At 37.5% G+C, this 16551-nt stretch overlaps 1 protein-coding gene across 3 annotated transcripts; it reads right to left on the reverse strand.

Annotated features, from left to right (window-relative positions):
• Nucleotides 1-1247: 1247 nt before the first annotated feature.
• Nucleotides 1248-15814, reverse strand: ZNF207 (zinc finger protein 207). Of its 3 annotated transcripts, XM_065896755.1 has the most exons (12): nt 15774-15814; nt 14177-14303; nt 9578-9716; nt 8702-8869; nt 8507-8582; nt 7946-7993; nt 6799-6869; nt 4809-4966; nt 3537-3629; nt 2298-2540; nt 1552-1711; nt 1248-1408 (listed from the first exon to the last, which is right to left on the reverse strand). In XM_065896755.1, exons 1-12 carry the CDS (start codon nt 15812-15814, stop codon nt 1248-1250), a joined length of 1485 nt encoding a protein of 494 aa, XP_065752827.1. The 3 variants fall into 3 exon arrangements, with proteins under 3 accessions (XP_065752827.1, XP_065752828.1, XP_065752829.1); XM_065896756.1 differs by lacking the exon at nt 7946-7993; XM_065896757.1 differs by lacking the exon at nt 3537-3629.
• Nucleotides 15815-16551: the final 737 nt, after the last annotated feature.

Genomic DNA, 16551 nt, shown 5'->3' on the forward strand with positions numbered 1-16551 from the left:
GCCATTTAGGCTTAATAATAACAGAAGGTAGCCATTTAATCAAAGAAATAATGTAATCTTCCAGGAACATAATAAAATAAAAAATTTCAAATCCATCTGTTAACCATCTTAACAGAGGCACATTTAGATTCTCATCATAACATTAGAATATATACCAGTCATTAACAGTACAGAAGGCTATTACTGCATGCACCTAAGCTTCTAGAAGTTTGCACCTGAAAAGCTTCTGAGGTCCACACAGTACCGCAGTCTCAAAAATAATCAGAAGGAAATGAATGGGTCTGGCACTAGGCTCTAAACATCAGCAGGAAGGAGGGAATATTAAGGTTTACATTTCAAATATCTATGATAGCTAACATATATTGACACACCAAGGGGGTGGAAAGGTGACACAATACAAAGATTTCATACCCATGTAATGACTCATAGGTATATCTAAGTTTTTCTGTCAACTGAAGGACTAACATACAATTCTACATATACTGTCCAGTTTAAAACATGCAGCTAAGGAACAACCTACAATTCAAAGACAGAATCCAATGATATATCAAAACTGCATTGGTATAACTACGAATTTTATTATGTGGACGTCTACTGTGGCATGCATCTGTACAAACCTTTCAGGCAGTGGTCCACAGCTGGGTTATGAATAAAAAGGCATAAATTTTTCTCTCATTTTATTACAATGAAGTTTAACAGTACAGAAAAGTCACATGACCTTGGTGGGTCAGATTTCTTAAACCCTGAAACATGAGGAACTCTAAATACATTAAATATTGTTACACATTCAGACTTCCAATGTACAGGTACTTGAAGACAGTTACAGCCCTCACCAAGCTAGGTTGGGGACATGAAGTCCAACAGCATCTGAAATGCTGTGAAGGCATAACTTTACAAATAGCAACATAAGCTTACAGAACTTGCCTTTATTAGGGTGGTATGTTCATGTAATTCCAGCGCCTTCACAATATAACGAACCAAATTTACTATACTTCACTTCTAAAAACCTAGATGAAACATGAAAAAGAAGCCATACAGTATAAATTGCAACTTCAGGAAAAGTTCCTGCTTTATTATTCCAAATAAATTTTCCCATGTAAAATAAATGTCCAATAGTTCCTGGTATGTGGGAAGATAATGTTTGTTAAAGTCACAATGAAGCCTTATTGACGGAAGCTTGGCTATATAAACAGCACAAGTTGAGAAAAGGTTTAATCTCCAAACCTATTAGACTGGATGAAGTAAGATCAGTAACGGCCACCTTGCGACATTACAGGAGGTCTCATTCCCATCGGAGGTCGAGGAGGCCCACCTTGGTAAGGGGGCACCATTGGCGGTCCCTGCCCATACGGCGGCATAGCACCAGGAAGATAACCTGGCATGCCCTGATGATGACCACCATACTGACCTAAAAAACACATTTAAAACACAAAAAAATAGATTTGAGTCTGTGCCTTGTACTTTTAAATGCAATGCATTTTGCAGATAAATCTGTTTCATGCGTACACTCAGAATATCCACTAAATAAAATAAATGTAGAAAGAGGAATACCATGAGGCGGCATCGGGGGTCTCATTCCTTGTTGCTGTGGGATGCCTGGCTGTGGTGGCATCATACCTCCAATTGGTCCAACAGGTGGATTACCAATGGGAGCCTGTCCTGGTCGAGGAAGATTACGTTGATATTTAGGTAACTGTGCTCTTCTCTCTTCCTAGGAATAAAAATATGTGAAATGTGAACATCTGAACACAGGGAGTTAAGCATGAAGGTAAGCATCTAAAGTCTTTATAGAGTGAGACTAATTTTTAAATGTTCCCTTACATCCCAATTACTTTCACCCCACAAACCAGTCCAACTTAAAATCTTGATGCCTTAAGAAAACGTTACCTATTTTTATATTTGAAGCACGTTATACTGAACAACTTTCCAGAAATTATAAATTGCTTCAGCAAGAAACTGTGTAATGAAGAAGGTATATGGACTGCAAGGGACCTGCAGACTCTATCTCACACTTGTTTCTTCAATTAATTAAATTTATGAACAAAAATAATTTTTGAGAGAGTAAGAACCCAACTTACTGTCTTCTTTTAGAAATAGTCTTAGGGGGGATGTATCTAAGATCAAAACATGCAATATTCACTTTGTTTTGTGGTTCTTAAAAATCAGAATGATAAAAATCACTTAGCATTCAATCAGATCATAAGACCACTGGTATACAAATTAAAACTTTTCAAATGGACAAGTTGCTACCACAGTACTCAATCAAACTCTGCTACTAAAAAATGTAAACAACTTACCAGCGATATATCCTCATCTGGATGGATCAACTTACTGGTTGCACTGGTCGTCGTAAGTGTAGCAGGCTTACTTGTTATTGAAGCTGCTGGTTTAGCTGCAGTGCTATTTGTTGTACTAGTGGTTGAAGCTGTAGACTGTGTATATGCAGGGAATGTAGGCTTTGGGGGTTCTGTAGTTGTTGCAGGGGTACTATTTAAGGGCTTGAAATCTGTACCAACAGGTCCTTGGACAGCCGCCTGAGCCTGTAAAACATTATTTTTCATCAACAAAACTTCAAAACCCAAAAGTGAATATATCTACTACCTATTTAACTTAAAAACAAGACACTAACATTCAATAAGGGACAAAACTTAAAGTTAAAATCACGAACAATCCACAAAATTCAAGATAACACATAATACCAAAAGATGTACATCCAAACCACAGCAGTGGAAACAAGAAACAAGTTAGACTGCTTATATAACTTCTCAGATATCATCTATCTCCTCACCAGAAATTACTTAATTTACAAAGCTTTGTATTTATTCCTAATTGAAGATATTATCATATAATGGAATAGTATATTTTCTATTATCATCATTCTAAATTCCTTTTTAAAATTAATCTACCAAGGAGCTCAAAAAAAATTGTTAGAAATTATAGAATACAAATGTTTGGATAAATTTCAGTTACTAAGTATAACATAAATAATAACTACCAATGGTGACATATTAAAGATATGTCCTTCACAAGTATTCTTTATATAGTAATACAATGCCCTCCCAATTAACGATGGCTTGATTATTATGATGGACTAAAGGGTTTAGTAAGCTTTTAAGTATAAAGTTACCAAGTAATCAATTTGTTACTTTTCATAACACTGAACATCTGAAACATGTAAACTAGGCCAACTTTTAGAATCAAATGCAGAGTACTAAATTTCCTTACATTATATGTGATGCATTAAACAGCATAAAACAGAATAGCTTAATCATGCATCAGGCTAACCACTGGCCACTAAAATGCATTTACTGCTTACATGCTTTTAACCCTTTAGAACCATAGAAGTTTGGGGTATATTTTTTTCTATTAGTATGCGGTTCAAATTTTCAAATACCATTGATTTATAAGCCATTAATTTTACTTTAGAAAAATTAAACGTATTTTTGGGAAAAGATTTAGTTTTAAAGTAGGGTCCAAAGGGTTAATGAAGTTATAAAGCCATTTTTAACAATTTTAAACTGCAACTTCCTGCGTACTTGTGCTGCGCTAGGAAACAGAGCTTTAGAAGACGCAGACAGACTTTCTGAATTGGATGAAGCTGTACTTGAGCTTGTTACAGGTGTCCCCATCTGTAGCATAAAAGAAAGGAAACAATGAAAAGTCTCCAAACAAATGGGTGAAAATAAGCCACGTGGTAGACTTTTTTTTCCAGTATAGATTGCATTTTTCTAAATGCAAAATACAATGCAATCAAATCTGTTTTATAGAGGCAGGCAGTTAATGCATTTACAATAAACAGAGTGACACTATGAGCCTCAAAAAAACTTTTTAAATTCTACACCAATAAACCTAATTAACCACAGGTTTTTTCCCCTAAACTAACGTTTTACACTATGATATTTCAAAACTGAAACCTTAAACTGAGAATTATGATGCATTATTGACACTTCAATCCAATTCTCCATCGATAACTACAATTTTTGCCCAAAGTTTATTAATAGGATAAACAAAATAAACAAAATAAACAAAATTCCCCCACCTCAAAAACATGTTAATGTACTTAAAAAGTAATGCTTTTAATTTAGCAACTACAAACAGAAAAAAAATTGAAAAAACATCTAAGGGATAATTTTAAGGTGAACAATGAAGAACATACATCCTGAGTGTCTCAATTCTGAATGAATTAAACACATCTGCTTAACTCTGAATCAAACTGGGGGGAAAAAGTGAAGGTAACAACCATTATATACATACTATATATAAAAGAAGGATTTTTTGCTTCTGAGTTCTGGGGAGGAAAAAAAAAAAAGGACGAGTAGGAAATATGAGTGTCACTAGGTCAAAAGACGTTAAATGATGCCCTTCCAGCAACAGTGAGGCACTACTGTCTGTCACAATTCTAGACTAAAGGAAGAGCCCCAAAATTATTTGCTAAGGTCTTAGGATTTTTTGACTTTGGTTTTCATTCTGCTCATAGCTCATTAGGTAAAGGAGGACCTCATAACATTTTTATGTATTTAAGTTCCCAGAAATTAAATTTTCATTTCTAACTAAAGCTAAGAATAACCAGAGTTCACAACTACAAAAAAATAACATACTACACTATTTTCTGGTTCCAGTCAACATTTTATGAGTAAAGGAAATCAATGTGTGCAAAAATGGAAGAGAACACCACTTCTTCAGTATAGTTAATAAACTGTATTATGAAGATTACAATTTTTAAAATGACTTGACATTTTCAAAGAGTTCAGTGAACTCCACTTTACCTTTAAACATAAGCACGCTCTTTTTCAGAAATTTCACCTTACCTGTCCTGCACTGGGGAAAAGAGGCTTAGTAACTGGAGGCTGTGGAGCTGGAACTGTTGCTGTTGGTGCAGGTGGTCTGTTAAGAATACCTGGCGCTGAAACAGCCTGTGCTTGAGTCATTGGAGGAATTCCAGGACGTGGAACAGGAGGGGGCATACCTGCAGAGGAGAAATACTTGAGTGGGACCCTGTTGCTGAAACATTTAGTTCAGAAAAAATACTTCCTCAAAACTTTGCCATTAAGACATACTAAATTAAATTAAAAATGAATCAAGGAAATTCCCTGGCAGTCCAGTGGTTAAGACTCGGCTTTCACTGCTATGGCCCGGGATCAATCCCTGGTAAGGGAACCAACATCTCATAAGCCGTGAGGCACAGACACACACAAAACAAGATTCTATACTATGAAGTTATCAATACTGATGACTGACTGCTGAACTCAATGAAGCCCAAAGTACTTGAGCACCTGCCCCCTTGTAACAGTTTTGCCTCCAACTTTCTACACCTTTGCGTCTCTTCAGAATTTGGGGACATGAAAGATACCACTAGAAACCCTGTATATGGGCAAAGCAAAGCCACAATTAGGCTTATTGATATTACTGATGCAGCAAATTTTTGAAACATACAGAATTATTTCAATCATCTAACGACAGATGTTTCCAGAACTCTAATGCGAACTACAATAAAAACTGTTAATAGGTCAAATACCCATAAAAATTATTCCAGAAACTTAGTTATTCCTTTAAGTGTGCTTTAAATACACAAATTGTCCTAAAATATACCACTAGGCATTCTTTGAAGTTCCTCAATGTAACTTAAAACTTTTACCGACTTCACATTACCAAATGAACATAGGTTATTTTTCTGTATTCATTTAAATGCCTAAAATTATCTCAGAGCATGATGTATGTGAAGCTGTTGCCTATAAATTAATGATTGCACTGGCATGATTCAAATTTTGCTGCTGCTTTATTTTTCTGTTCCCTTTAAACCAACTATCACTTGAGTACATCTGAATCTGCTATGGACTGCAAACCAAACTTGCTAGGATTAAAACGCTAGGCAATGGACTCAGAAAGCCTCATGAAGACCTCTGTGGCACATTTACTGGGCTAACCAAATCCCTTTCCCCACACTGTAGGCTAAAAAGTCAAGGTACTTTATTTCCCATGCTTCCCTGCACCTAGAAGCTCCATTAGACCTATTTCTGGCCAATGATATGTAAGAGGCTAAGGAGATTCTGGGAAAGTTACTTTGTTCCCTAATACAAGAAAAAGGAAAGCACCCTTTCTTGCCTGAGATTTTGTAACTTCTGAGTTACATGTCTGAGAGAGAAAGCTAAGGTTGGCAAAGTGGAAAATTTTTTAAGTATGGGTTCTTGTTATCACTGGAGCCACTGAGTCTACCACTTTTAGGTTGAGTGAGATAATAAACACCTACGTTGTTTAACAGTTTGTTGGATTTCTCTATTACTTGTTAAGAGTCTCCAGTACTTGCCTAAAATATTCCTAACAGATATAACCACTCTTAAGTCACAGGCTCAGTGACTCATTCTGGTGGCTTTGAGGACTACTTTTACTATCTATTTCAAAACTCGGAACTCAGAACAAAACGAGATCATCACATTTCTCACAGTAATTTTAAAAAGAAGTCACTAACCTATAGAAACTTTAAAAATTACACCAATTTTAAAACTGCACCTCGCAGGGGTTTAGAGTCCGCCTGCCGATGCAGGGGACACAGGTTTGTGCCCCAGTCTGGGAAGATCCCACCTGCCGCGGAGCAGCGGGGCCCGTGAGCCATGGCCGCTAAGCCTGCGTGTCTGGAGCCTGTGCTCCGCAACGGGAGAGGCCACAACAGTGAGAGGCCCGCGTACCGCAAAAAAACAAACAAAAAAACCCTGCACCAATGCCCACAAATCTGCTGTCTAAAATACTTAAGAATAAAGCACTTCTGTCATATTAAAAAGGAAACTGTCTAACATTTCATACCTGGTGGCATACCAGGCATCAGAGGTGGTATTCCCGGTCCAGGTGGCATCATTCCACCCATCGGCATCATTCTATTAGAAAGCAAATTTCAAGAGACAACTAAAGTTAATTAACAGTATAAAACGTTAGAAAATATTTTGGCTAAAGCCTGAAACAACAATAGATAAGACTTGAATTTGACCCCTAATATTGAAATCAATCAAGCTGAAAGAACACACAACACACTAAAACAATTCTATCAAAATAAATTCCCTAAAAACCAGCGAACTCTTTGGTTTACCAGTAAAATAGGGGAAAAAATTCAGTCTTTGTTAACAGAACATTTTAATACATTTAAAGTCATTGAAAACAATTATTATACTCTCCTTAATATAAACAAGAGGCCTTATCCAAAATGTGCGTTAACTGGAAAACAAAATCACCTTTTGTCTCACTTGGAAAATATCCACAGAATATTAATCAAAAAAAAAAACCCTCTATATTTTAGAGTTATCAGATTTTTTCAAAAAGAAAATACTGAATGTACTCTGTGGAGTAAAGATTTGTTTTGGACAGGCACGGAAAAACTACCATCAAAATTAAAGATAATCAAAAGTAAACTCAGAATCCCTACTTCTCATGTACAAAGTTGCTATCACTAAATCAGGACTTATAAACACAACCCATATTTGTTTTCCTTTCCTTAAAAGAGCTCACCTTCAAATATCAGTGTCCAATTCACTTAAAAAATTACCAAGTTTGTGAATTAATGATTTAGGATTCTTATCAGAATAACTTCTATATATAGGTTTTATTAGAAGAAAAATCAATTACCTTCTATAGTAACACAGCACGTAATTTGGCAAAGGAATATATACTCTTTCTTAAATATCACCCCTTTTTACTAAGTCCCCTTACTTTTAGCAGTTTGGGGAAAACAGCTGCACAATTAGAAAATGCTTTGTTTATATGAGTCTATTACGATTTCCTCACAGATGTTTTAGTTCCCTCCTTTCAGAGATCTGTGTCAATCAGTTTGCAAAGTTTAGAAGTTTTAGTAAGGAAGATTAGAAAACTTCTGAAGTCAACTTAATAGATACCATTAAACACACAAAAAAATGACATTATGATTATACCTCCTGAATTACATTACGAATGAGATGCTTACATGTTTTCACCGCAAAATGACTGGGTGTATTTTCTCTGATGATGCAATCTGTGAAAATGTATGACAAAATCAAAATCTAACTGATTTTCAAAATACAGTGGGAAAGTGTATTGTATACCTCTCACATCCAACAATATTTAAATAAAAGTGATGGGCACGAGCACCTCATATTCATTTTAGTTCTTGATGACTTGACAAATAAATACAGTTTGCTTCTCACAACTACAAAGTGTCATGGACAGTTTTGAATCTCAGAAACTCAAATCTACAACCAACTACTTTAATTACATCAGATGCAACTGAAGCAGATGGCTGCCTACATACATCCTAAAACCCAAAAATCTATTCTCTTCAGAGTCAAATTTATATTCCTTAAATTTATTAGTAGATCCCTTTATTAGGTAAGTTTAATAGTTACAGAGCCCATACCTTTTAGAAGCAAAAAGAAAAAAAAGAAAAAAAAAAACACAGCAAAGTAACATTTAAGTGATGTAACACACCCAAGTTGAAAAAGATCATTCTAGGCACAAGCCCACAAGTCACTTAAAAGAGTTTTCTTACCCAGGTGGCATTCCTGGCATAACTGGTGGCATTCCTGGCATCAGAGGAGGAACACCTGGCATTAACGGAGGTATGCCTACAAACAAGTATTTCAACCAAAAAAATAAAAAAGGGTTAAGAGGAAAAAATTAATACTTCTAAACTGTATCAACAAAGACCTGAGAATGTTAAGTTGTAAGAAGCCTTATGTACTACCTGGAGGCATTCCTGGTGCTCCTGGAACTGGTGGTAGTCCTGGTTGTGCCATTGGGGGGATATAACCTTGTTGAGGTTGAACAGGCTGTGGCTGAAATGAAGTTGAAGCTGCAGAGTCATCATCATCATATTCATCAGAATCCTCTTGTTGCTTCTTTTTTTGACTCTCTGCTAAAAAAGTTTAAATTAATTTTTCCCATAGAGTAAAAAAAGAAAACCTAAGCAAGTTTAAGACATTCAACATTTAAAATTTTTATTTCAGTGCAAGTAGCTCCTGAGATTTTTCTTCCAAAAAAACTCAGTTAACACTGCTCTTTACTCTTTAAATGTTTTTTCAATCTGTATTAAGCAAGAAGGTTAACATCCTTTCCCTATTCTATGGTAGGTAAAGAACATTTTCCTAAAGCAGTTATACTTTTAAAGAACAGCTTTCTATTCCACTCCAAAAGGTGAACTATGAAAACTAGTCTGACCTCTCCAGAATGCTTTCCAAAACAAAAGATTTCATAGTTTATTAGTAAGTTTCTATCATTTGGATAGGAGAGGGCTGCAAATCCCAAGTCAAATACACCACTAAAAAAATTTACAATTAGTGGTTTCATAAATCAAAACAAGCTACCTTCCTTTTCAAAGGACTCAACACTTGCTAAATCCACCTGGAATCCAGTTATGAGTAAAAATATAATAAATGTATGGAATGATCCAAATGCTACCACATATACAAATAAGATACATTAACTTCAAACATAAGACAAACCTCAAATTGAAATTCTGAATAGAACTAACATCTACCATTAAATTTATACTTGAAAATATTGTAATAATACTCTCACTAGTTAAGCTGTATCAAGAAAAAGCATACATCTTAGCATTTACCTTGTGTTTTCTGTTCAAGAAGTCGTCTTCTTTCATCCATGTCTTTTTCTGGAATACCTTCCATACCATATATTTCCAACTCTATGTCTGTTCTCCCAGGTATTGCATTTGGTACTGCATCTATCGTCTCTTTATGCACCTAACATTAAAAAACCAAAAAGACCCCACACAAACAAAACAAAAACCTTCCATTAGATAGACAAAAGTGCCTCATGAAAGTCTTTTTTTTTTTTTTTTTTTTTTGTGCAGTACGCAGGCCTCTCCCCGTTGTGGCCTCTCCCGTTGCAGAGCACAGGCTCCGGACGCGCAGGCTCAGCGGCCATGGCTCACGGGCCCAGCCGCTCCGCGGCATGTGCGATCTTCCCAGACCGGGGCACGAACCCGTGTCCCCTGCATCGGCAGGCGGACTCTCAACCACTGCGCCACCAGGGAAGCCCCTCATGAAAGTCTTTTAAAGAGTAATTTTAAATTACTCAGAGACCACTTAGTATAATGGTTAAGAATGACGGGTTCCACAGTGAGACTATGTGGATTCAACCCCCAGCTTTATGGCCTATTAGCTATGTGAGATTAGGCAAATTCTTTGACCTAAGCCTCAGTTTACTTCACCTATTCAGCACCTAACTTCTGGGGTCATTTTTAGGATTAAAAAAGATACTGTGTATGTAAAAAGCACTTGGCAATGTGAAGCACATAGCAAGGGCTCAAAAAACAATTTCAAGTTTACCTTATAACCTTGATTGCTTGAATTATTAACAATGAACTAATAGTGCTACTCAAATCAGGGAAGTGTGAAGTCTGAACTAAGTAAAGCTTATGAAGTCTTAAAATTAAGTATTAGAATAAAGTAAATTTTCCAAGAATGTATGCTGAGACAGCTAGTAGCTACAAACCACAAAAGTGACATTTCCAATTAGCATTACCCATAACCCATGAGTCACCTGAAGAGCTTAACACTGCCACAGTATTGATCCTGTCACTTTCCACCTCTGAATTTATTTGGCAGATCACAAAAAGAAGTCCTTCAGAGGTTTTATTGTAAAATAAAACACTGGGGATCTATCTAGCACCTTTTTTCACTGTATGGTTTTGCTACATCAAACATTTCTAACCCTAAAACGCGAATAACTTTTGCCAATATGCTAAAACCCCTGTCGGTCTTGGTTTCTTCCACAAAAGGTATTAACTTAGGCTAAAGGATGTCAAAGTATTTTGCCTAAAATATCAGCTTCACCTGGAAGCTTATTAGAAATGCAAATTCTATGCCAATAAAAATTTTAAAACAATAAATAAGAAATGCAAATTATCAGGCCACACCTGAGCCCTACTGAATCAGAAACTCTTGGGTGGAACTGCAAATCTATCTAGCAAGACTTCAAGGTGATTCCTTTGCATACTCAAGTTTGAGAACCACTTATTTAGGTTAATGACTTGGATATATTGGTCCAAGTAATACTCAATTTTTCTTTCCTTCCAAGACACTTTCATGGAAGAATAGAAAGGTAATTAAAGAAAACTAAGTATTTTCCTGGAGGAGTATCTCAAAGATTTTAAAAAGTGATATGCAAATCAAATTCACAAATTATCTTATTGTGATTAAAAGATCCAGGAATAAAGCTACTCAATAAATGACAATCACCATTTCCTAAATTTTTTGTAACATGTTACTTCTCTTGATGAAGGCAGATGAAGTAACTCATACATATGTTCTCTGAAAAAATACAATTACATTCACATACACATTAACTAGTTTTCACTACATTTCTAAGTGATGAAAGAAAGAAATATCTTAATTAAAAGGTATTGGAAAGAGAAGAAAAAATAACGCCATTCACTCAAAATCTTCCCAACCTTATGTTACAGCCAGAATTAGATTTCTTAGTCTTACATAGTAGAAATTAGTATGGTCTCGGCTGAAAAGATAGGCGCAAACATTGATGTAAAGTATCTAAATTACTAATGTCCTAAACTAATCTATAAAACTCCAGCATGTGTCTGATTTAACTGCCATGCCTATCTCACAAGCTCCTGTGAAATTATGGTAAGAACATATAAATAGAAGCACTTAGTCAATTAAAGATTATTACTAATAGTTTCTTAACTAATCTTCCAGTTTCCACTCACTCCATTTCTCTGCTCTTCCCTATAGTACAACTCCTTGAAATAGCACCTCTACTTTCCCCTCTCATTTTCCCTTGCAAGCATTCCTATCAGCCTTTCATCCTCTACATTCTAGGAAATCACTCTGGCAAGTAACCAATGACCTCTAGTCTGATTAATGCAATCTTAGTCCTGGGCTTAACTAACCTACCACCAGTGTTTGACTTAAATAAATAACTCACTCCTTGAAACACTTCATTTGACTTCCACGGCACTACTCTCTTGGTTTTCCTACCTTTTCAATCTTGATTGGTTTCTTTTAATCTTCTGACCTCTAAATGCTGGGAGTGGCGGCCCAAGGTGGTGTCGTTGGCACCACTTTTCTATCTATATTCTACTCCCTAAGGACATATAATATCATGGCTTAAAATAGCCATCCTTATACTGTATCCCCCCCAAATTTCTATCACCAGCTCCAACCTCTCTGAACTGCAGACCTGTAGATTCAACTGCTTATATGACCTCTCCATCTGGATATTCAACAGACCTCCTCAACATCTCAAAACTAACATACCCACACTCAAATTAACATAAGATGATCTTGATAGCCTCATCCCTAAGCCTATTTTTCCTGCAGCTTTCCACATTTCAGTACAGTCATCCCTTGATATCAAGGCATGACTGGTTCCAGGACCACTCCCCCCAATACCAAGGATGCTCAAGTCCCTTATATAAAATGGTGCAGTACCGTTAGCCCTCTGTATCCACGGATTCTGTACACGTGGATTCAACTTACCGATTTCAATTGCGGTATTATACGCAGATGTGGATACCAAGGGCCAAATGAATACAGTAACTCACTTTTCACACTGCTCAGGCCAAAAACTTTCAGAACATCCTCCACTCCTCACTTTCTCATACTCCACGTCTAATTCATCAGCAAATTCTCTGTCACCATCACCTCTTGCCTGAACACTCTTGCCTGGTCTCCTAAGTGGTCTTACTGCACTCTACAGTCTACTCTCAACCCTGCAGCCAAAATGACTCTTTAAAAAGTGTGCCAAAGCATGTTACATCTCAATTAAAACCTCCCATTTCACTCAGTATTAAAGAAAATGGCCTACAATAGCCTGCAAACCCTCCTATGTAAAGTAGCACATTGCTGTCCTTGCCCTCAATAGAGGAGAATGCTCCTGACGTGAAGGTCTTTCATCTGCTGTTCCCTGGAATCTCTCCCTCACCTCCTTTCAGATCTCTGTTCAGATGTCAATTTCTCATTCAGGCCTGTACTACCTTGTGGCCCTCCCCTATCCCCCCTACCTAGTTTTAGTTTTCTCTGTCACATATCAGCATAAAATTAAATATTTATAGATTGTTCTCCTCCACAACGTAAATCTAAACTCCACAATGATGACTTTAATTTATTCACTGCTGTATATTCAGTGCCTAAAACACTGTACTGTCTCACAGAAACTTTGTGATAAATGGTAATGTTCTGCATCTGTACTATCCAATACAATAGTCATCCACCAGTCACTTGTGGCTGAGCACAGGAAATGTGACTATAATGTGACTGAGAAACTGAAGTTTTAATTTTTAAATTTCTGTTTAAATAGCCACAAGTAACTAGTGACTACCACAGTGGAAAATTGTGGGTCTCATATTTTTTAATGGATACTGAATTGCTACTATAGCGACATAATTGGAGTGAAACAGATCTTTATAAACTTATTTTTAAACTCAGGGAAGCAATATCTTGTTTTAATTTACCTCCCTGCCTCCTACCAACAATAGTTTCCAATGAATGGGGATTTGCTCATCTCACATCTCTCTAGGGTCCAATTAGGCAAAAATTCAGGCAGCTCTAGGACTGGCAAAAGTAGAAGAAATAATGTTGAATAAAAAAGGTACTTATTAGATCTTCAAAAATATAAATTACAAAGCCCTCCCCACCTAGTAGTGAAAGAACTCAAGAAACCTAGAAAATAGTAAGTGAAACACCACGCCACCATTCCAAAAGAGGTCCATGGAATAAATCGTAGCTTAGCCCCAGGCAACAGATTTTAACAAATCGTTCAAAGACAGTGAGTAATGGTGGTTAATTATGTACTAATTCTTATGGGATTGGATTTGGTCAGACTGCCCACAAAATTTAAATCACTGATCCTTGTTCTCTTAGCCAAGTACTGACGAAATACTTCGTGATCTTAACCTAATTGTCACCCATCTAAATCTAGGATAAAAGGTATTATCAATAATTTAAAGGTAAATAGTAGCATAAACTCTTTATAAACATGAAAAATCAATTGTTTATCTTCTCAATGGCTAAAGAACAGGTTTTTTTTTTTATTTTAAAGCTGACTGGTCATCTTATCTAATCTTTTGCAATAAGCAACAACAAAAAAAACCTCTACAGCTATCAAAGAGAAATTCAAGATTTTTTCATGTTGTTTCCAAACTACAAGAGAGCAAAAATTAAATACAGAAGAAACTCCTTACCTGCATGCAATGAATAGCTAAGCCAGGTCCTGTATACAATTTCTTATGACATATATGACATTTAAAATGCTTTGCTTTTTGGTGCTGTATAAGGATCTTCTCATCATCAAAATCTCTATTACAATACCTGATCACTATTGTTAAGGTACAAAAATAGCACAACAGTGACACTGCCTATATAAAAATAAATATGTAATGAAAGAGAATAGTAGTAACATTAAAAACAAGCAACAGCTAAAACCAAGAGTACTTTATATAAAGTCTACTTTTGATAATTATTATATAACTAAAGATTAACCTACCACATAATTTTGGAATTTTCAATGTCCTGGAAGCTCACAATCTCACATTATCTCTTCACCACCCCTAAATAAACACATCTCAGTAGGCAATATAATTTTGTCAAATTCCCGCGTTTCACACAGATTTATGTTAAATTAACTTTTCTTTTGTTCAATGTCTCAACATTTACAAATGCACACTGTGAACTGGAAGGGTTCAAAATGTTTAAAAAAAAAAAACCGAAGTTAATGTGGACAGAACTTCAAAAATTAGAAGATAAAAATAATCAAAATACTAAGAATTTACCTATTTAAAATTTAATGTTTATATTATTTAGAATCTGAAAATAAGTTCATTGCGACAATTTCCTATGAATAATCCACAAAGCTGCTTGCAATTCCGTACGAATTTGTCGCCCAAAAATGTATATAAACTCACAGATAAGTTCTGTCAATAATACTGAGAATTCTTCTCTCCCTTGTCAGATTTTCCTAAAAGCACTTTACAAAACCTGTAACCAGTTTTCAACTACTATATAAATAAATGCAGCGTTTTAGGTACCAGACAGTAAATAAAACCAACTGAAACGTAAAGTTTACTAACGTTTCGGGGGGGGGGGGGGAAACCGACGCCACGTTTCCTTATTAAGAGGCACTTTCTCACTCCAATAAAACAGGTAAAAAGATAACAAGAAACCCCACCCTGTAAGAGAACGCTTCTCCAAGATTAAGGCGTCAGTGGGTGGGAGGCGGAAGCTAGATCTTCCCCCCAACCCCCCCAGCAAAAAAAAAAAAGGGGGGGGTGGGGGCGTCGAAATCAGGGTTGACTAACATAAGCCTTTACTAAACCACCGATTCTACCAAAAAAAAAAAAAAAAAAAAGAAAAAAGAAAAGAGTGGGTGACCGACTCCGGAAGCTCCCCCCTGATCCGCCACAGAGTCAATAAGCGTACTATACTCGAAGCTCATGTCCCTTTGTTGAACCGTCACCAAAACAACGGAGTGTGGCAGAAGACTCCTCAGGGGACTCTGTCCTTGGTGAAGGGGGTCCAAGCCGCCTCCCCGCGGGTCAACGCTCGCACCAAACCAAGACCCTCCTGAGTCACGGAGTCCCACGACCCCACAACTGACAGAGCTTCTCGTCCCAGGGACCCCATTTTCCGAGAAACCTTCCCAAATCTGAGCCCAGCCACCAAACCACCGACCCCGAGGCCTAAATCCCACTCTCCGCCATAGGCCAAAACCAGGCCTCCCCGTCCCGGTCACCACCAACCGGCGCCCCCGCTCGGCCTCGACTTCAAACCGACAAAGGATACCAGCACCACGGCTTCAGCTGCTTCTTCTTCTTGCGACCCATAACTGCGCTCTACCAACAGAAAAAAAAGGAGAAAACAAGCAGGAAAAACTAGCCAAACACTCTCTCACTCTTCCGACCCAACCGCCACCTCCGCGTCCCACAGGAAACAGCCACAAAATGGCCGACGCCCTCGCTCGCTGCTCTGCCTCCCGTCAGGCACTGCGGCCGGGGGCGGTGCCAGGCAGGGGAGGGTCACATGACCAGGCCTACGCCCTGAGTGGGCGGACACTCGCGCCAGCGGAGGGCCGGCTGCCATCTTGTCCGTGTGTCCGGTCTGGGTTCTCCCGTGCGCGCGAATTACGCTGGGTTTACTTTGTTTATAAAAGAGCCGGTGATACGTAGGTGCGCCGAGACAGCGCGAATTGGAGAAAAAAAAAAAAAAACCTCAATAGGTTACCAGAGTAATTCAAGGTAAACTACAAATAAAGGATAATTGAGACAGCGCCCAATTTTTCTTTTGTTTCATTTTCCGGATTACTCCTTTCTGTAGTAACTGTCGGACGTTTGCCTACTAAGTCGAAGAAGTCGCAGACTTTGCCTTGTAATTCACAGATCGGTGACGGATGCGTAAACGACGCAGCGTGACCACCGCGGTGACGGAAATTCGAGGTGCTGCGGAACCTCAGAGGAGAGGAACCGTTTACAGGGCCTTGGCGGTCATTGGGGTATCGAGGAAGGTTTCCTGCAGGGTCAATGGGAGCAAACGAGGTGGAGGAGAGGGTATCTCACTAAGGGCG

Source organism: Phocoena phocoena, chromosome 19 (assembly GCF_963924675.1).
Source record: "Phocoena phocoena chromosome 19, mPhoPho1.1, whole genome shotgun sequence".
In the NCBI taxonomy this organism is placed as follows: domain Eukaryota; kingdom Metazoa; phylum Chordata; class Mammalia; order Artiodactyla; family Phocoenidae; genus Phocoena; species Phocoena phocoena.